A 20344-nucleotide genomic window follows, 5' to 3' on the forward strand; every position below is an offset into this window, starting at 1 on the left:
GCGCCGTCGTGGCGCCAGGGGGCGCTGGGTGTAGGAACTTGCTGGCGGCCGGACGCGGAGTTGGGGGCGGTTTAGGGAAGGACCGGAAGTGCTGAGCACGGCGGCGGAATGGTCGGTTGAATCGCCGGGCCTGGTTTGGGGAGAGTCTGCGTGAGGACGCGGAGCGCGGGCTCCAGGAGCAGCTGAGAAAGCAGCGGCCGGAAGGTGGGGGCGGCTCAGGGCTTGGGACCCGAGCTTGGACACCGCCCGCGCGGTGGACGCCTCAAGGTGAAGCTGAGGCTCAAGCCGCGCAGCTTGGGAGCGGCGGAGGCGGGGGTTTTGAGGGAGGGAGCCGTGCTCCAAGTAACGTCCTCATCTTAGGAGAAGGTGGTGAGGGTGATGGGATGCTGTAGTCGGGGGCGGGACCCGAGTCCCCAGGGTGACCTTGGCCGCACTTGTGTTCCAGCTCCTCTGAGCACCTTGGGCCGCTGCCACACACACACCATGTTCCTGGTTCGCCTGACTTCGCAGCTGCTCAGGGCTATTCCCCGGGCAGGTAAGAGGCCTCCTGGGACAGATGGGCGGGATACTCACGTGGGTTAGGAACGTGCGTCACCAGTTGGAGGCGAGGGCCTGGCCACACAAACTCTCTCTAAACATCTAGGCTCTACAGAGGGGATGTCTGGGCCTGAGAATGTCAGTGAGGGTCCTGTCCAGTCTGCCATGGAGGTTCTTCTCCCCAGTCCCGGTCAGGCCCCGTGGCCGTGCACAGGTCTAGTGTAACCCTGGGAGTGGTAACTGTGCCATCCTGTTTCCTGCAGGGTACAGTCGGCCCTGGCCTGTCTCGAGGGTGCTGGGCAGCCATGCTTGCAGGCCTCACTTCAGCACACAGCCAACAGGCCCGAGTGGGTTTGTCTCCCTTCCTGGCAAGCGGGTTCACCTGGAGCTTGAGGAGATGCTGGTCCCCAGGAAGATGTCTGTCAGCCCCTTGGAAAGCTGGCTGACCATCCGCTATCTCCTGCCCAGACTGGACGCTGGGACCCAACTCTATGAATGTCCAGCTAGTCACATGGGCGAAGGGGCTGAGCAGGGGGTCAAGGAGGTGTGGGAGGCACCCCAGATGCAGTGCAAAAACGTACTAAAGATCCGCCGGCGGAAGATGAATCATCACAAGTACCGCAAGCTAGTCAAGAGAACGCGGTTCTTGCGGCGGAAGGTCAGGGAAGGACGCCTGAAACGGAAGCAGGTGAGTGTGGGGCCGTCGTCCCAGAGCTGGGCACGGTGGTTGAGATGCAGGGCTGTGCACAAACCTGTAGGTGGTCCCTCCCTCTGCCCTCACAGATCAAGTTCGAGAGAGACCTGAGGCGCATCTGGCTGAAGGCGGGCCTGAAGGAAGCCCCTACAGGCTGGCAGACCCCCAAGATCTACCTGAAGGGCAAATGAGTCTAGTGTCTCTCCCCTGCCTGTTGCTGCCAACTGTAATAAATTTTCTGAGAACTCGGCTGTCTCTGCTGGCCTGGACCCTCTTCTGCTGGGTGTGAGCTGTCTAGGGATTGAGGCTAGCGTCAGCCTCTGGCATTACAGGAGGCACAAGGGCTCTGGGTGGCAGAGTGGCAGAGTGGCAGTCCCTTCCCCGAGCTGACCCTTGTCCTGGTGCGTGGCCTGCGGGAATGATGGTCTCACTGTTTATGAGTGAACACTGTGGGAGAAGCTGTGAAGAGTTCCAGCCCTCCCCTGAGGGCATACTCTTAATGACATGGAGGTGGCAAAGGTGCTGAGGGACAAGCAGGGTCTCAGTGCCCAGACTGAGGGGGCAATGTCATTAGGGTACACAGTTGACTCTCAGTCGGGTGAAAACCCAACTATAGCTTGTAGTCAGCCCTCCATGTGGTTCCGGATGCAGCCAGCTGTGGATTGTCTGGTTCTGTAAGTGGACCTGCACAGCTCGGGGTCAGGGAGGGCCTCACTAGAGAGGTGGGGAGGGGAGGGAGGCAGGACAGGCGCCGTGTGCTCTAATGGCAGACAGTGCTCTGCAGGCCCCTTGCAGAGCCTCTGGACTGCCTGCTGTGGGCTTCTTGGCCTCTGCCACTTCTGGGTCCCTGAGTAGGGGTGGCCTGCCCTGTCAGGTTTAAGGTTGGGCTGGCTATGGAAAGTGTGCTGGTGAGAAGCCCGGAGCCTTAGCGTCAGCCAGTGACCGCCAGTGATTCCAGGTTCTTCCTGCATGGAGAGGAACCTGTTGTCCTTAATAGGGGGCCTGGAGTGGCCTGTGGGCCTCTGTATGTGGGCTGGCGGGGCTAGGCTTCAGGTGGGGAGACTGGTCGGAGTGCCATGAACTCAGGTGAGGGTTGTTTTCATCCTTAGCATCTGCTCCGCTCCTCACATCTGGGTTCAAGGAGGGGAGACAGGTGCGTCTTCCCTGAGCCCTGGGGAGCAGTGTTTTTGGAGGGCCACAGCTCTCCTGTTGCTGGGTTCCCTGTCACACTGCGCACTGGGGCTGTGAGGGCTTGTTGTCTTTTGTCAGAGATGTGTTTGGGGTCTGGCTTGGGTTCCCTGCCCATTGGGCAGATCTCGGGAGGGCTTGGGCTCGGGCTTCCCAGCAGTTTGCCGGAGGGAATGGTGTTAATAACACTGATACTTCAGTGAGCCAGGTGGGCCCCTGTCCATCAGGGACGACGGACTCATGGATGGGCCGTGTGTGGTGGATGTGAGGAGGGTGAAGCTGGCTGTTACTGGAGGGGACCTGAGGCCACTGAGGGGGCAGGATGGCTTCCACTGGTGGCCACAAGGAGGCAGCTGTTGGGCTCCTGGCAGCCCCTGGGGTCTTGGCTGGGGACCAGGACAGCTAGGGTCACAGGCATCCTTTCTGGGTCTCATTTTCCTCAGGTGTGGGTGGGGCAGAGGTCCCAGGGCCAGGCCCTCAGGGGTGGAGTGGACCATGCTGTCCTGGTGCCAAGTCTGGCCCCAGCTCCTCTGGGCCTCCCAGCAGGGCCCAGCCTGCCAGTGATGCCCTTGGCCGACGCCCACAGCTGCTGACCAGTTGCTCCCAGTGTTTCCTTCCAGCCCCTCTGCGGTAGCTGCCCCGTGGCTCACCCCGCCCTTCCCTGGCTGGTGGGAGGAGAAATGGATGCTAAGTCTGGAGACAAAGCCTTGGTCAGGAGCTTGGCTGGGGCCATAAGTTCTGGGGGTACAACCGGCTGGCCTGTGCCAAGAGCCACAGACCCAGACGCCTGGGTGCTTCCAGCTGGCAGAGCACCACAGGGCCCTGGCATCCCGGGCACCTGCTCCAGCCTCCTCCACCCTGGGGTGAGTGCCAGCTGGGGGGCCCCCAGGAGGCAGGCTGCCCGTGGGCTCCACGCCACATGGACTCACCAGTCCTCCAGAGCAGCAGTTCTTAAGTGGGCATTTGGCCACATCTGGAGACGTTTTCGGTCGTAAAACAGTGGGGGTTCTGCTGACAATGATGGGTGGAGGCCGGAGATGCTGTTAAATGCCCGTCGGTTCACAGGGCAGTCTCTGCCCGAGAATAGTGAGCCCCAGATGCCAGTGGTGCTGTGGTCGAGGCTCCTGCTCCAGATGTCATGGGTCCTGTTGAGTCAGCTCCTGAGCCAGCCCAGCCCCACTTGGTTCCTTCAGTCCCTGCCCCTCCCTGCCCTGCTGGGCCTGGACCTTGATGGCCCTGTCCCTGCCCGGCCTGGTGTGTGCAGACCTCACCCTGCCTGTGGTTTGGATGCTTTGGGTCCAACCACAACCTCAGAAGGCAGTTTTGGGGTTTTATTTTTACTCTGCAGCCCCTCCTCTCTTCCCTGTGGTGCCTCCACCCTCCCCCAGCCCCTTCTCCCTGGTGTCCCCCAGTTCTAGCCCTGATAGCCACTGACGGGGCAGCCTTCAGTGAAAGGCTCGTCTTTGTGATGTGGTTCTGTCCTGTGATCTGCCCCTCTCCCCAGCCCGTCCAGCAGTGCATAGAGGATGGGTTCAGTCAGGGAGGCCCCATCCAGGGCCCAGCTGATGAGGGTGGTCTTGGGCACTTGCTGGGGATCTGCTTTTTGAACCCAGCTTGGGGCACCTCTGTGAGCTCAGCTTTATGGCTCTGCTGCTCCGTACCTGGTGCACAGCAGAGTCTTCTGGCCTGGATGTCCTGGCCGCACCGTGGGCCCGGAAGGAGCCAGGCAGACTCCGGCCCCGTGGGAGGACATGAGGCTGGGTACCAGGCCCTGGGGAGGGTGGGCAGGGGCCCTGGCCACCTCAGATGCACCAGGCAGGGTACAGCACACACCTGTGTGCACCCCCCAAACCCCATGCTGCGAGTAGCGCTCCCCACCATTCAGGGAGCCGGCGAAGGTGCTGGAGGGCCGCAGTGTGGGGCAGAGGCTGGAGAGAGGCTCCCTCCCCGGCGTGGCTGAGGCCCGCTGAGCTTGCCCAGAAGGACGCCGGAAGCTGGGTGGACTGGGAGGTGGGATATTGCTCTCTAGGACTGAGTTTTGGAAAAAGCCCCTAGGGAGTTAGTCCAGGGTAGAGGCCAGAGGGCAACCTGCCCCGCTGCCTGGCTGGGCATCCAGAGCCCACCTGGGTGTCGCAGGGCGCTGCTGGGCCATCTGCCGGTGAGGGAGCGGAGCCCTGTGGCCTTGGGCCTCACCTGAGGTCACGTGTCGGCCGACTCTGCCACTTTGGGGGGGTTGTCTCTGTGGGGTGGCCCGTGTGTGTCCTTGGAGGACCCCGCCTTGAGTAGGGGTAAAAGCCCTGCAGACCCCGGATGGCCAGTGGGCAGCACCAGGCCCACAGCCCCACTCGCCTCAGCTGTGGTGGCAGCAGGGCCATCAGGACCCTTGAGGCCAAGGGGAGGGGAGGCGTCAGCCCTTGGGCTGGGTGTGAGCTTGTGCCAACTCCTCGGGCAGGATCCACGGTCGGGGGGAGCCAGGTTGCCGGGTGGCATTAATCGTGCATGTGCCTCGTGGAGTGTAGGTTGGCCCAGCGACTTTGGGGACACAGGACAAGGGTGACTGCCCTATGACGCTGCACCACGAGCCCACAAGCTAGCCTACCTGGGCCGGCCTCGCCAACGTTGATGGTCTGCAGTGCGGGGAGGAGACTGACTCAGCCTGGAGTCCTGCTGAGCATAAGGGGCCCCAGAGACCACCAAGACCGGGTCCTGACCTGGAGCCCCCGGGGGCTGGGGGCACGTGAACAGGGCTCTTCTGCCCTCTGGGCTGACACCTGCTTCCCCTGAATCCAGGCACTGCCCCCTACCCGACGCCTGTTCAGTTTGCTTGGTCTTGTTGGTTTTGTTACTTTGCTTTTACAGTTGAATTCTCATTTTAAAAATTTCCGGCCAAGTCAGACTGTGTGCGGCTCGGTGTGGAATTGTTGGCTCCCGCCTCACCCACCTCCTCATCCACCCCAGGTCTGTCCAGGCCCCTTGGGCTGGTGCCCCCTCCTCTTACAGTCACAGCACAGCGACACGGTCACCTCCCAGCATCAGTAGCATTCACACAAGGCCTCATGGGCCAGCATGCCAGTGTTTCCTTCTCACACAACTGTTTGTTCTCCAGTTCTGTTTTTTCTTTTGTGTGTTTTCCTGTGCTTCTATCACTAACTCAGCCCCAGACTTGCTGGAGGGATTTGAAAACTGTCAGTTGGGTCCAGCTCCTCAAGTGCCTCTTATTCCTGTGCAGTCCTTCCTGGCACCCAGCTAGGCTACGCTGGGCCCTTGGGGGCACCAGCAGAGTCTCCCTGGGATACCCATGGCCTCAAAAGCTGGAGCCTCTGTTTCTGGAATGCCATGTTTTCCTGTCTTGTGGTTTACCTTCCTTTCCATGGAGTCCATCCTATAGTAGCTTTCCCAGAAAAGGTGTGTGGGAGATAGGAGATCATAGAATAAGAACTGTGTTTTTAAGAAATTAGTAATTGATGCATTTGAGTGATTCCCTCTACTACAGGCACTGTGCTGGGTTCTTCCCGGGAGTTCTCTCACTTCACAGCGAGCCTGTAGTTAGCCTTGTTTGGTAGATAGGGACCCTCAACTTGCCCACAGTCCCATGGCTGAGAAGCCGTGACTTGGCTCTAAGTCTGTTTGACTCCAAACTTAATTTGTTTTAAATTTATTTTTATAAAAGTTATGCCTCTGCATATCTAAATAGTGTAATAGTTCAACAACGCTTGAAAAAAAAGCTAGTCTCTCCTCCCCACACCACCTTCCCAGAGGCAGTCTCAGCCCTTTCAGACGATTCTTTTGGTATTACCATATCTCTAAATTGGTGGATTTTGGACTTTTTGACCAAAACTCAAAATAAGAAGTACATTTTATGTATCACTACCCACACTTGAAAAAATTAAAAAAAAATACATACCCCTCTTAAGTGCAGTCATCTCAGGTGTTTTCTCTTCTGGTCTACTTCATTAAAAAATACTATTTCCAATCCATTAGACTGAGTTCACACTTGCTAATCGAATACGATTCTCATGTCCCTGCGTTTTGTTTTCATTGCAGGTGTTACCTGTTGGCCTCTCTCGTGCTGCCCCTCCGTCCCTCCTCCGACCTGGCGGCCTGTGAGTCAGGATGTGTGAAAGTCTGTTTACGTGACTGACCACGGACGGGCTGGCAGCTGTCGCTGCTTTTCTTTCCCTCTGCGTGTTGTTTTCCTTGGTTTTCTTTCTTCTCTCCGGTTGGTCTGGTTCACCGTGCCCTCGTCACGGTTTCAGCACCAAGTTCTCAGCCCGGCTCGCAGGAGCATCCAAGGTTTGCTCATCTCAGGACAGAGTCTCTTCCTGGACTTCCTGCTCGTCCAGCAGCGTCAGGCCCGCCGCACCTGGGCTCAGCTTTGTCCCTGGGGCATCCCGCAGACACTCTCTGCTTCCCTGATCCTTCCGTTTTCTTCCCCTTACTTTGCAAGAGCCCGTCCTCCATAGTTTCCTGTGGAAAGAAACAAGAGAAAATTTTGCAACTTTGCAAATCTGCAGATGTCTCTACTGGATCCCGTTTCTTGGTTGACAGTGTGGCTGGATGTGGAATTCTAGGTTGGAGATTGTTTTCTACAAAATCCTGCAGGTCTTGCTCTGCTGTCCTCCAGTTCCCAGTGCTGCTGATTAGAGAAGTAAACTTGCTTTGAGGCCAGCGCCTTTGTCAGTAGCAGACTCTCGAGGCCCTCGTTCCTTCATGCCAGCATTCCCAGTGGCACACTTCAGTGTGGCTCTTTTTGCCCCATGGAAGGCCGGTTCAGCCTGGGCTTGCCTGACCTTCAGCTCTGGGGCAGTTTCTTGAACTGTTTTGTGTAATTCCCTCCCCTCCATTTCCGCTCTTTCTGAAGCTCCTGTTATTGGATGATTTTCTCTTCTGTTTGCCATTTCATGGGCACCTTCAGCATTTCCCTCTAATCCACTTAATGAATTTTTTTCGTTTCTGTTACCTTCTTTTCAATTTTTTAGAGACTTTCGTTTTCTCAGTGTGTTTAGCATGCCTGGTTTGTTTCCTGGGTGTGACGTCGCCTCTTCTGGGAGGATGTTAATGAGACGTCGTTTCTCTGCTGACCCCCCCACCCTGCAGCCTTGTTCCAAGCGGGCTTCTCTGCCTGTTGGCTTTGGCCTCTATTTCCCACACTAGTGGGCCTCCTCTGCTGGCGCTTTGTTGTCTGCTTCTGTTTGACAGTGGGGTCGACAAAGCAGGACCCCCAGAAGTGGCTCTATGTGCCCTTCCCCACTTCAGGGGGAAGCTGGGACTCTTTGGGGACCAAGTAGGTTGCCAATTTTAGCAAATAAAAATAGAGGACCCCTTGTTAAAAGTGAATTTCAGGTAAACAACAAATAACCTGTCAGTATAAATGTGTCCTGTTCAGTGTTTACCTGCAATCCTGACATGTGAGGCATGGCAGGGCGGGCAGGAGGGTCCACGTCTCCATGTCAGAGGCTGCGGCCAGCTTGCGGGGCTCGGGCCCGCTTGTAAGTTTCACTTGCCGAAGGTGGGACAATGTGAGCTTCCCAGGGGTGAACCTTTTACTGCACTGGGTTGAAACACACAAGTGTATTGAAATCCATTGGGCAGCCTTGGAGGGTGCAGAGACCAAGTCCCAGGGTCTCTAACTTGCTGAGAATGTGATTAGATTCTTGGGTTGTATGACCGGGAACATTCTCTGAGCATATCAGTATAACTCCCTGTCTTCCTGGAAACCAAAATGTTGCATGTGATTATAAAGCTCCCATTCTGACTAGCTTACCTACACTAAAAGGCTCTTGCTTAGATTTAAAATGGAGAACATGCAAATTCCATAAAGAAAAAGGAAATTGAACTTCTGCCTTAGAAGTGTTCACCTTTTAAAAAAAGTTATTTTCTTGCAGAATCCACAGCGGAAAAAAAAAAAAGAAAGAAAAGCTGGAACAATGGTTGTCACGGGATAAGAAGCCAACGTCACCAAGGAGACTTCACTTCATAGAAGCATTAATATCGTCTAACTGCTGGGATGGGAAATGTCGAGTTTTACAAAGTTGTATGAGAAAAAGGCCAAGTGATATTTTTAATCAAGATGATCCTGGATAAATTAGACGGTTTCCTAATTCTGCCTTGAATGGCTGTGTCTTTCCCCTGACGTCACGAACCGTGTGAGACAGTGGAGGATAATATCATGGGTTTGGGAAGAATCAGGTTTATTTACTTACGCAAAGCTTACTTAACTTTCCTAAATTTCCTGGTCTGGTTTTATGTCTCAGGTAAGTTATTTTTTTCCCAAAAAATACTTAAAATCATATAAATGTATATGTTTATATTTAAACATATATTTTTAAAATGTTTATATTTAACTAAAATAACTGATCTCTTTTGTATAGGATTTACTCCTGTAACCCAGATGGAGCTCTGAATTGTCTGCATGTCATTTGCGCACCTGTCGCCGAGGTGCACCTGTCGCCGAGGTGCACCTGTGCAGGGATTACAGCACACCTCCCCCCTCCCCCCAGCCTGGCCCTCGCTGTGCGATCTTGCTGCTCCTCCCCCAGGGCTCCCTTGGGTCTGGCTGTGACCTGCTCTTACCAGTAGAAAGAGGCAGATGCTTCCAAGCTCTGGCCGGAAGGGTTCTGGCAGCTTCTATCAGTGGAAGGAAGCCTGGCGTAGGCGGCCGAGCGACAGGTCACGTGGTGGGAAGAGGCCGTGTGGACAGAAGACCCGGGTAGTGGCCGCCCCGACCCCCAGTTGCTGGAGTGAAGCCATGGGGCTCGTCAGCCCCCGTGAGCTACCCCAGCAGCACCATGTGCCCCAGGACCTGGGCAGCCAGGGACCCTCCTGTGCCTTCCACGAGGGGAGCCACGCTCCTGCTTGTTCTCCGTAAATCATTTGGAATTCTGCGTGAAGAATTCCATTTACGTGAGCAGCCACTTATTTCTGGGAGTGTGACTTTCCATTTCAGGTTACAGTCCAGCACCCCTGGCTCCAGCTCTTGGCCCTGGGCCCCCACCCCCTTGTTCTTTTTTCTTTTTTTCCCAACACTTCCTTTCCAGCAGTACAGGCTCTCCAGGTTTATTTAGTATGTTTCCTCCCAGCCCTAAAGGCGGCCATTTCTCCAAGGAGCCCTGGTTCCTTTGTTGGAAAACGATCTTAGAAACCAAGGTCTGGAGCTGGGCATGCTCACTGCTGCGGGCCTTCGCAGACAACAGAGGTGGCCCTGCATCAGCACATCCACCGCCATTTTCACGCGCCTGTGTTTGTGTCTGCTAACACAAGTTTGTGTCATTCTCCCTAGCTGTTGCCCAGGGCCACGTGGGTCTTCCCAGCCCCTCTCCTTACCCTCTCGTGTAATCGCTCAGTTCCGTGTTCCTGTATGGAGTGTCAGAGCGGATAAACCACAGCCTCAGGGAAGCAACTCTGTCAGCTCAAATGAAAACACCATCCCTTCCCGACTCACCAGGAAGTCAGTGGACATGGGCATCTTGTGGGTGAGGTGACTCACATCTGATGGAAGTAAATCGATGGTTCCTGACTCCTGGCTACAGAACTGATGAAGTGATAAGGACGATGAGGAGACCTTCCTGGCGTGACGGGAAAGATGGAAATCCAGAAGCCACCTTGCCACCCGGGGTCTGGCTCCGGTTCATGAGCAACGTGAGCAGTGTCTGCATGTTGGTTGGGTGGCCTCCCCACACCTTCTCAAACAGAACAGGCCAGTGGGGAGAGTACAGGTGGGCTGCAGGGCGCCACGGGTCAGGCTCCGGCCACTGCAGTAAAGTGAATGCCATGACAAAACGAGGCACACACATTCTGTGGTTTCCCGGCCTATGTAAAAGCCACATTTATACCATAATCTATTAAGTGCATAACAGCATTATGTCTGAAAAGTGCACGTACATTAGTTAAAAAATTTGTTATCTCTAAAAAATGCGAACCATCATCTGGGCCTTCAGTGAGTCATAACTTTCTTGCTGGTGGAGGGTTAAAAATGTGAGAATTACCAAAATGTGACACAGAAACCCGGGGTGAGCAAGTGCTGTTGGGAAAACGGCCCTGGTGGGCTTGCCTGACGCAGGGTCCCCACAGACCTTCAGTTTGTAAAAATGCATCATCTGTGAAGCGCAGTAAAGTGAGGCGTGCCTGTTCCCCACTAAAGACACCACGCAGGAAACCGCTTGCTGAGGGTTTGACCACGACTGCTAAAATCCTTGGTCTTGGGTCCTTGACGGTTTCTCAGGGTGAAGGGGTTGCCTGGTCCATGAAATAATGCTTCTGTGTTTCCAAGTGTTCTTGTCTGTATTTTCAAATCAGTGTCTCAATGCATCAGTGGTCTCTCAGCCCCATCTCAGCGTGTCATCCGACTTGTGGGCCTCCACCAGCAGGGCTGAGAGCCCCCACGGGACGCACAGACCATCAGACATGGGATCTGGAGTCCCCTGGCCCACAGAGTGAGACAGTGCCGTGGCAGACCACCAGGACTCCAGAAGAAGGACCAACACATGTGCAAGTGACCACCTCTGGGAAGACAGCAGTGTGAGGGTGGATCGCGGGTGCACTGGTCTGTGGGGCAGCTCCGCCCTCTGGCCTCAGCCTCACGGTGACAGTGGATCGACACGGTTCTGGAGAAACCCGAGGGGAGCTGTGACTCAGCAGTCTGCCCACAAGCCAGTCCTCAGCCGAGACACCAGTCCCTTTCCTTGTAAGACTTGTGCTTTTGTCTTTTTAAGTCCTGCCCTTGCTTTGTCCTGGGAAGCAGTTGTGTCTGTCTCCTGTTGGCAGCATGAAAAGTCAACACAAATTTAGCAGCTTCACACAGCAGGCTTGTTAACCACACAGCTTCCATGGGTCAGGCTCTGGACGTGCGTTTACCGGGAGCTCCACCCAGGGTCTCACGGGGTCAGACCCGTGTCAGCCAGGGCTGTGTCCTCACCTGCGGTCCTCTTCCAGGCCCATCTGGGTGGCTGGCAGAACCCGTTCCTAGCAGTTACAGGCCAAGGTCCGTGTTCTTCTTGATGAATGAAGTGGGTGGGGCTGCAGCCTCAGGTTTTGGCCACACAGCCGCCTCCATGAGCCCTTTCACCGCATGGCCGGTGGGAGAAGCTGACTACTCGGCTATGAGGGAAACTCGGTCTCTGCAAGTGACAGCCCTGCACCTCTGTTGTGTGGGTGCAAAGGACTACCCCACCACAGTCTCCCCTCCCGCCACTCTAGGGGAGGACCTTGGAGTTCTGTCCACCACCTGGCCCTTGGAGGGTCATTTTCCTGGTATGTTCCTGTAAATCCTGGCAGCTCTAAACAAACTATCTTGGCATTTCCTGCATTACCAGACCACATCTCTCTTGATCATAAACCCCTCAGGCCTCATCCTGCCGGGTGTGAATGAGAGCCAGGCCACAGCCCTGCAGACCTCTGCGCCAAGCCCCACCCTCCCTCCCCCTACAGGCAGCTTCCTGGGCGCCGGCCTGGCTGTCCACTTGTGGGGTCGCTCCCTAGGAAGCTGTCTCTGTGAGTCTCGCGTTTCAGATGATGTCATTTATCTGCGAGCAGGCCTCCTCTAACAGCCCAAAGAGGGCAGGAGTTTGGCATCCAGTTCGGGGCTGACTCCCAGTGCATGGCACACAGTGGGTGCACAGGAAGTGTTTGCCGAATGTTGAACAGCACGTGTGAGCACGTGTCTGTGTGTCAGGTTGTGCTCTTGAGTGCCTGTGGTTTTTCCTCCCCATGAGCCTGGCTGCCTGGAATGTCCGAGTCCCCAGGATTGGAGCCAGACTCTGATTCTCAGGCTCAGTTGGGCTGGCTGCCCCTCCTCGTCCTGTCCAGCCTCTACTCCTAGGAGAGGGGATGTGGGTCTGGCTCTGGTCTGGCTGGGGCTGGCCTGGAACTCAGGGGGACCACAGTGATGTTGGTGGCTGTTCAGTTCCGATCTGTTCTCTCTTGGGCTCTGCTTCCATCTATGACTACTTCCTGCCAAGGACTGGGGAGGTGGGCTCAAGCAGGGAGAGAACAGGGCAGGGAAGAGGGGTTGCAGCATTCCACTGCAGTGGTGCAAGGGGGTGGGGGTCCTCCTTCAGACTTCTGCTTTTGGGCTGAGCTGAGGGCTGGATCTGCAGCACGGGGGCGCCACCAGGCCTCAGCACAGGGCCTGAGGCCAGGGGACCTACTGGGAGAGGGAGTTTAGGGTGTGGACCAGGCAGGGAGCGGACCCTGTCCCCTTCCAGGCTGCTGGGCCGGACCTGGGTCATCTCTGCCTCCCTCCAGCCCTGCTTGGACATCTTCCCTCCACGAAGGAGAGACAGCCTGGCAGCCAGAGGCAGGAACAGAGGGCAGAGGTGGAGGCCAGCGCAGTAGAGACCGAAGGAGAGAGGCAGACATGGGTGGGGGCGCAGAGGAAGGCTGGGAGGGAGGCTGCAGTGCTAATGTAAACCAGTTAGGAAAACAAGGGGGAGAGGCCAGGCCTCAAGGCCAGCCAGGCAGGGCTTGTTTTTCCAGAATGAAAGGCCCAGGGAGGAGCTAGGGTGGGGTGGGGAGACTAGCCCTGATTCCAGTTTGGAAAGGGCTCCGCCTCCCAGGGCCTGGATCTTGCAGACGAAAATAGGTCCGTTAGGTTGGGGGTGGGGTGTTCTCCCAGCTGGTCCTACCTGTTGTCACCCCTCACTCCCTCCTACTGCAGCAGCAGCAGCAGCCTCCTCCCCTTCCCTGGAGCCAGAGAGTCTGGCTGGGCTGGGCTCCTCACTCGCTCTTCTGAGGACTTGGGGACCAGGGCAGGGTTCAAGAATGAGACTCCGGCCCACCAGGGCCTGGGACCTGTGACAATAATTCAGTCCAAATGGGCAGTCTGAAAAATGCATTGTGGCTTTCTGTGGTGATGTGGTGGAGTTTTTCTTTTTTCTTTTTCTTTTTTTGAGGTTTGCTTAACTAGAGAGAGTAGGTTTGGTACACAGTGCGAGGTCTGTGATTTCACATTTGTTTATGTGACTTTGTTAGTTTTCCCAGAGCTTCAAATTTGTGCCTTCTGTTGGGAAGGCTCCCATACCCCACCCCTTCCTTCCCTTCCTGGGAGCAGTGGGGGTGCTCCTGGGAGCAGGGCACCCAGGTCTGGACGGGGTTTCATGGGCACCACGCTGTGCCCTTGATAGTGGGCAGATGGGGGCAGGGGCACCAGGACAGGGGCACTGGGCTGGCCCCACTCAGGGCTCAGGGTCCCCACCCCTCATCTCCCCGGCTGGCTCTCTGGATGGTGCAGTTGACGTAGACAGCAGTGCCCATCCTGTTGTCTGGTGGGAGCCCCCCTGTACCTCCCCAGGGCTGGTGCTACTCTTATCCCCACTACACAGATGAGGAAATGCAGTCCCCAGAGGAGACGGGCCTGCGCGGGTCATCACGTGGCAGCCTGGGCTCCTTGGGGGTCCGACCTCAGGATGCCTTTCTTCTGGCCCCCAGTGGAGGGATGCCTTGGGCCAATGTCCCCCTACAGAGGAGGGGGCGAGGGGTGCTCACCCCAGAACCCCAGGCCTGCAGTGGCCCCAGAGGGGCCCTGTGTGTCACAGACATCTACAGGGTATCCGGGGCCATGCCTTCAGGCTTTCGGGCCCTCCTGCCCCTCCGAGGGCTGAGCTACTGCCCCCTTCTTCAGGACCTGAGCCAGAGGGGAAGCCAAGTCTCTGCTCTGACTCCCCTCACCGTCTGGGACATAGTGGCCAAGGCCCTACCCCTCCCACTAGGCCAGCTAAGGATCTGGGGAGGCCAAGAGGCTGGGCAGGAGCGGAGGGGGCGGTCGGTCTGCAGGGCTCCGTGATGTCATGGCGGGTTCTGAGGAGGGGGAGGGGGGCGGGCTGTTTTTCTGGAGAGTTAGAGCCTGAGCGAGACAAAGCGGCCAGAGGGCCAGGCGGGCGCCATGGAGCTGCGGGCCCAGGTCCTGCTCTGGAAACTTGTGCTTCTGCAGAGTGAGTTCGGGTGGGTGGGGGTCAGGAGGCAAAAGCAACCAGTGGGGCTGAGTGAGTTTGTGTTTAGGGCTGCGCTGCCTGTCTCAGCTCCAGCCCCGGGTGGGGTGGGAGGAGGGACGCCCCACCCCGAAGGGGACGGGTCTGGGGGCCTCAGAGGGAACAGGGCACCATGATAAGGCCCCCAGATCAACACATAACCTCCCCTTGCACAGAACTGGCCCCAGAGGGCCAAGCAGGGCAGGGAGGCTGAGGCGGGAGTGGCTCCTCTGGGTCCCTGCACACCCTTTCTCCGGTCTCCCGGATGCCCCTCAGGCCTGTGCTGCTCTGCCGTCAGGAGGAGAGAGGGCTGGGGTACCAAGGGGAGCCTGGGAACCGTGGGTCTCACAGGGTCTTTTCTGGCGCCCTCTTGGGTCCTGGGCCCCTGAGCCCGCCCCCAGGGCTGGCCTGCTGACCGGGCACATTCCTGCGTCCAGTCCAGGCGCTCAGCCACATCTCTGGTGCAGGAATTTGGCTTGTGGGGTGGCAGATGGTGGGGTCACTTCCCACGTCCAGGCTTCTCATGCTTTAGGAAGGCCGAGGGGTTTCTGGGGTGGGGCACCAGTTGTCAGAGGACCCTGGAAGGCAGGTGCATGTGTCACACTGGATATGCATGTGCAAGGAGCCCCCCAAACTGGCCCGAGGTGTCAGGCCCTGGTGCTCTTGTGGCCTTGCTGCAGTGTTGGGGATGGTGGCCACCACTCCTCAGGGTGGCCCTTGGTGACATGCACACTCCAGAGCTGGCCTGCCCAGAGTCTAACCCTGGCTCCACCCCTCATCCCCCAAAGGGCCAGCTGCTCTCCCCGCACCCCAGGCAGGTGGCCATGAGGATTGTGTGGGAGCCTGGGAGAGGTAGGGGGAAGAGACCCTCACCTATGTCCTCCGGGCTGCTCTGGCTTTAACTCCACCTGTTAAGTGGGTGTCATTAGCACCACCTCAGCGAGGACTGTAGAAGGGACCCAGGGAACCAAGTGGGGGCCCAGTCTGGGTGGGTGACCCTGATGTAGAGGCTCAGGTGCCCCCCTGGCCCCAGTGTGACTCACTCTCCCTCTCCTTCCAGGCTCTGCTGTCCTTCTGTCCTCAGGTTAGTGACCGCCCTCCCTGGGAACTCCGTCAGTCTTTCTGTTGTCTTGCTTGTCCCACCCTGCACCTGGACTCTTGGGCCACACCCCTCCCCCAGTGACGCTCCCTTCTCACCAGGGCCGTCGGGGCCCGCGACCGCCGGCAGCTCCGTGGTGTCCGAGTCCGCAGTGAGCTGGGCGGCCGGCGCCCGGGCCGTGCTGCGTTGCCAGAGCCCGCGTATGGTGTGGACCCAAGACCGGCTGCACGACCGCCAGCGCGTGGTCCACTGGGACTTCAGCAGCGGCCCAGCCGGTGGCCCTGCGCGCCGGCTCGTGGACATGTACTCGGCGGGCGAGCAGCGCGTTTATGAGCCCCGCGACCGCGGCCGCCTCCAGCTGCCTCCCTCCGCCTTCCACGACGGCAACTTCTCACTGTTCATCCGCGGTACGGGCCATGGAACCGCGGCGGCGGCCTGGGGGCTCCGGGGGCGTGGGCAGGGTCCACGCAGCTCACGGCTGCGTTTTCTCCCGGTGCGTAGCGGTGGAGGAGACGGACGAGGGGCTATACACCTGTAACCTGCATCACCATTACTGCCACCTCTACGAGAGCCTGGCCGTGCTCCTCAAGGTCACTGATGACCGTGAGTGTCCCCCTCCCGCCCGTTCGCACCCCCCTCCTGGCTCCCTCCCGGGCGCGGGTCCCTGACCGACTCGCTCCCCCAGCCCGGGCCGCCGGCGCGCACTGGGACGGCGAGAAGGAGGTGCTGGCTGTGGAGCGCGGGGCGCCCGCGCTGCTGACGTGCGTGAACCGCGCGCACGTGTGGACCGACCGGCACCTGGAGGAGGCGCAGCAGGTGGTGCACTGGGACCGGCAGCCGCCCGGGGTGCCGCATGACCGCGCAGACCGCCTGCTCGACCTGTACGCGTCGGGCGAGCGCCGCGCCTACGGGCCGCCCTTCCTGCGCGACCGCGTGGCGGTGGGGGCGGACGCCTTCGCGCGCGGCGATTTCTCGCTGCGCATCGACCCGCTGGAGCCTGCAGACGAGGGCACCTACTCCTGCCACCTGCACCACCACTACTGCGGCCTGCACGAGCGCCGCGTCTTCCACCTGAGAGTCACCGAGCCCGCCGCCCAGCCGCCCCCGCGGAACTCGCCGGGCAACGGCTCCAGCCACAGCAGCGCCCCCGGCCCAGGTGCAGGAGGCCGCCCTGGGCGCCTGGGGAACGTCTCCGGGGAAGGGGACAGCGAGGCGCGTTTGGCAGCAGCCAACCTCCCTGATCCACTCCTGTCACACATCAGGCACCTGGGTGTGAGCGGAGGGGAGGCCCCGGGGGCGGCGGCCACCCGTCCCTTACCAAGACCCACGCGGCTCCGCTGGGGAGGCCCGGTCGGGGTGCACTGCTCTGTGGGTCTCGCCGGGCGCTCCCTGACGCTGCCCCCGCACGGCCCCAGCAGACCCCACGCTGGCGCGCGGCCGCAGCGTCATCAACGTCATCGTCCCCGAAGGCCGAGCGCACTTCTTCCAGCAGTTGGGCTACGTGCTGGCCACGCTTCTGCTCTTCATCCTCCTGCTTATCACTGTCGTCCTGGCCACCCGACAGCGCCGCCGCGGAGGTGAGCCGGGGCTCCGCAGCGCAGCGCCTGAGCCCAGAACTAGGAAGCCTTTCCCGACCCGAGGTCTGGGGTGTGGGGGCCTGAGCAGAGGGCCCAGTGAGCCCGGGTGCTGGGTTTGGGAGGGTTCTTCTGGGCTAGGGGAGCAGGGGAGGGAACGAGGCTGACCCCAACACGAGTCTCCCTCCTCAGGCTACGAATACTCCGACAAGAAGTTGAAATCCAAGGGGTGAGTGCCCCTCCCAGCTCTCCCCGGGACTGGGTAGACCCACCCACTACTCTAACCTCCCACCACCCTCCTCCTCCAGGAAGGACGTGAACATGGCAGAGTTTGCTGTGGCCACAGGAGATCAGGCTCTTTACAGGAGTGAGGACATCCAACTAGGTGAGGGGCCCCCTGGGACCTCAAGGGATAGACTGTGCCTCCCAGGCCTGGCGTGGGGGAGGCACATCTCCGGGAGGGCCCTCACCTTGCTCTCTCCCGGTACCAGATTACAAAAACAACATCCTGAAGGAGAGGGCTGAGCTGGCCCACAGTCCCCTGCCCCCGAAGAACATCGACTTGGACAAAGGTGAGTGGAGTTGAGGGAGGGAGACCCCTGCCCATCTCAGAGCCAGCTGGCACCCCACTCCACCTGCTGAGAACGCCAAGGCACCAGCCACACCACGGGCAGGAGTCCCCTGCCACCTCAGTGTTCCAGATGCCCCCGAGCAGTCCTCCTGGATGTCTGCCCCATTTCCCCTCCTCCCCCTGCAACAGAGAAACAGAGGGCAGACACTCACCTGTCCCCTTGGCTTCCAGAGTTCAGGAAGGAGTACTGCAAGTAAGGTGATCCCGGGCTCCTGGCTGGGCCAGCAGCTCTGCCAGCTCCTGCCTGTCTGTCTCGGAGGACTCCTCCTGGCCCCTGCGCAGCTCACCTGGCCCCCCTTCCAGCGGCTGGTTCCGCTGTCCTGGAGCTTGGCCTGGACTGGTGCAGCGTGAGGCTGCCTCCTGACCCCTCTCAGGAGCCACCCTGTCCTCACCAGCAATAGTGGGCTCCCAGGGACTGCGGGCCCTGCAGCTGTGCCCTTCAGCACCCTCAGCTGGTGCCCTTCCCTCTTCCTCCTCCTGCAGCCAACCCCCCCCAAAGTTCTCCTGGCTTCTGCCTCCTGGGGGCCCGGAGTCCCACCTCTGCAGGGCTGGGGGTGGGAAGACACTCTTGGAGGAGCTCAGGGGGATTCTCAGAGCTGGGGCCCGCCTTGGGGCTGGCACTCCCACCCTCCTCACCCTTCCTTGGGGAGTGCCTGCTGGCTCCCCTAGGCTGTACTGTGTTACCTGCCAGCTGCCGTGGCCTCTGCACGGGAACCTGAGGACTGCATACTCCAGGCCGTGGGCTAACATCCCTTTGTGCTGCCCCGGACCCCCTGGTGCTGCCCTGGGGCCCCTTCTCTGCTTTCCACCCTGCTCCAGCCCCGTTTCCAACAAGCTGCCTTGACAGTCACTAGGCTCCACGTGACTTTTGACCCTGACCCCCTTCCCTTAGCTCCCTGGGCTGGAGTCCAGGGGTGAGGCCTCCTTTGACTTCTGTTTTGGCTGAGGACAGGAGGGGGTTGAAGATGCTTTTAGAGTGGCCAGAGCTGCCACTCCTGACACCCCACATTTGCTCATCCCAGGGAATTGCCACCGTCACAATAAAGACCACACCTGATTTTTAGACTTGGCCCCAGGTATGCCTCTTCTCTCCCCCTCCATCTCCCTGGGGGGCAAAGTCTGGGCCTTGGGAACCCCCAAGTGCTTTCCTTCATCTGAAGTCACACTGTCATCACCCACACATTGGGTGAAGGTCTAAGAAGGGCGACGGTAGTCGACTGTATGCACTTATTCCTGGTTGGGAAGGAGTTTCACATCCTCTTCTGAGGGTTTATTTGGACGTGGCGGCTGTGTTGGATGTGAGGGTAGAGGGCAGACTGTATTAGTTTAGTCCTCTGAGAAGGGAGGTGGACACCGAGATGAGATTAGATGTATGAGGATAAACGGGGAGGAAACAGGTAGCAGGAGGGCATTCAGACGGGGGTGCTGGCAGCACAGGAGGGAAAGGAAGGGAGCTGCTGGGGGAAGAAGCCCATTCTTCCAACCTTGACCTCATCCTCCAAAGCCCTCCCAGGACAGCAGGGGGCAGGAAAGAGTGACTGTCACCCTACTTGGAAAATCCAGAGTGGGGTGCTGAGAGTGTGCAGATTCTGACCTGCTGAGTGAGGAAGCACCAGATACCACATGGGGTTGGGTCAGCAGCTTGGCTCCCCCAGTATCCCAGCTCCCACTTTGGGAAAGTGAAAACCCCAGGGTCCTTTGATGAAGGCACAGTTTCAATACCTCACACAAAGAACTAGAGTCACAAAACTTGTTACTCAGAGATCCTGCTGTTGGTGGGGGCAGTGCCCAGTGAGCTAGGGGAAGGGCAGTCTTACATCCAGGCCCCTGGTGAGCAGGAGATGGACAGGAGGGTAGTGGGCATCTATGACTTATAAGGTGGTTGGGGCAGCAGTCACTGACTTTCACGGGCTCAACTCTGGTCATTTTAAAAGATGACCCAGAAAAAGCAAGGTGGTGGAAATCCTTATCTAAATGTCCCGACTCCCGGTATGGGCAGGGTTGTCACACTGTGAAGTGCCTGGGCAGCAACTCAAAATAGCTGTTTTCTCATCACAGCCCCACGAGGACCCCATGGTGGCAAAGGCAGGGAGGGAGGCTGGGACAAGCAGCTGTGGCTGGCTTCAGAATGTGCCTCCCTCCCAGCCCAAAGCCACACTGCCACTGGACAAGGCACCTCCTGTAAGAGTTCAGGCTGTGGTCACAAACTCACCCTCCTTGAAGGGGCCCAGCTTGACCACTTCAGCACTGGCGCTGGGATTGGCCTCTGGCCTTTGGTTACCAGCCTCTCTCCTGTGACTTGGGCTGTTTCAGGTGGGAGATAGAGGCTTGGGGGCTGGAGTGCAGCTGGGGCATCAGATCCCCTGCATCTGTGTGACCTGCAGCCATTTGTGTCTGGCCTGGGGGTGCTGGTCCCCTGGTGAGCTCTCATGGTACCATCTTCCCCCTTCCCTGAATACCCAGCAGACAGCCATGAAGGACCCTTCCTCTAAGGCCATCCTGCCTGGTTTCCTTAGATTACCTCTGGGGACACTGAGACCCAAGAGAAGGCCCAGGCTTTGCTGCCTGGGTGCCAACCTCACAGAGCCCTGCTCTCCTCATCAGAGCCTAGGGGAATGGAGGTCAGGACCCACGCCCTAGGCTCACCGGGGGTGGTCC

At 58.6% G+C, this 20344-nt stretch overlaps 2 protein-coding genes across 7 annotated transcripts; both read left to right on the top strand.

Moving 5' to 3' along the window:
* Positions 1–37: 37 nt before the first annotated feature.
* On the top strand, positions 38–13265 carry AURKAIP1 (aurora kinase A interacting protein 1). 6 transcript variants are annotated; one of them, XR_010384009.1, is made up of 7 exons: positions 39–204; positions 446–535; positions 801–1225; positions 6464–6522; positions 8305–8673; positions 8791–10057; positions 10715–13265. XR_010384009.1 is itself a non-coding variant. In XM_010999372.3 (4 exons), the coding sequence occupies exons 2-4, from the start codon at positions 484–486 to the stop codon at positions 1420–1422; spliced, it is 579 nt and encodes a 192-aa protein (XP_010997674.1). In that variant the 5' UTR covers positions 46–204; positions 446–483; the 3' UTR covers positions 1423–1486. The 6 variants fall into 6 exon arrangements, 1 of the variants encoding a protein (XP_010997674.1); XR_004140527.2 differs by having other exon boundaries at positions 38–267; positions 8791–13265; XR_004140526.2 differs by having other exon boundaries at positions 8791–13265.
* Positions 13266–14285: 1020 nt separating this feature from the next.
* On the top strand, positions 14286–18751 carry MXRA8 (matrix remodeling associated 8). The gene is made up of 10 exons (XM_031463798.2): positions 14286–14346; positions 15443–15466; positions 15583–15888; positions 15983–16084; positions 16167–16637; positions 16900–17058; positions 17248–17284; positions 17364–17440; positions 17547–17627; positions 17858–18751. Exons 1-10 carry the CDS (start codon positions 14298–14300, stop codon positions 17881–17883), a joined length of 1332 nt encoding a protein of 443 aa, XP_031319658.1. The 5' UTR covers positions 14286–14297; the 3' UTR covers positions 17884–18751.
* Positions 18752–20344: the final 1593 nt, after the last annotated feature.

This window comes from Camelus dromedarius, chromosome 14, assembly GCF_036321535.1.
Source record: "Camelus dromedarius isolate mCamDro1 chromosome 14, mCamDro1.pat, whole genome shotgun sequence".
NCBI lineage: Eukaryota > Metazoa > Chordata > Mammalia > Artiodactyla > Camelidae > Camelus > Camelus dromedarius.

Excerpts from the sequence above, each read along its gene's own strand:
- AURKAIP1 (XM_010999372.3), top strand. The coding sequence starts at position 484 with ATGTTCCTGGTTCGCCTGACTTCGCAGCTGCTCAGGGCTATTCCCCGG. Across the intron at positions 536-800 it reads CAGGGCTATTCCCCGGGCAG|GGTACAGTCGGCCCTGGCCT; the intron begins GTAAGAGGCCTC and ends TGTTTCCTGCAG. Across the intron at positions 1,226-1,320 it reads GACGCCTGAAACGGAAGCAG|ATCAAGTTCGAGAGAGACCT; the intron begins GTGAGTGTGGGG and ends CTGCCCTCACAG.
- MXRA8 (XM_031463798.2), top strand. The coding sequence starts at position 14,298 with ATGGAGCTGCGGGCCCAGGTCCTGCTCTGGAAACTTGTGCTTCTGCAG. Across the intron at positions 14,347-15,442 it reads GAAACTTGTGCTTCTGCAGA|GCTCTGCTGTCCTTCTGTCC; the intron begins GTGAGTTCGGGT and ends CTCTCCTTCCAG. Across the intron at positions 17,059-17,247 it reads CCGACAGCGCCGCCGCGGAG|GCTACGAATACTCCGACAAG; the intron begins GTGAGCCGGGGC and ends CTCCCTCCTCAG.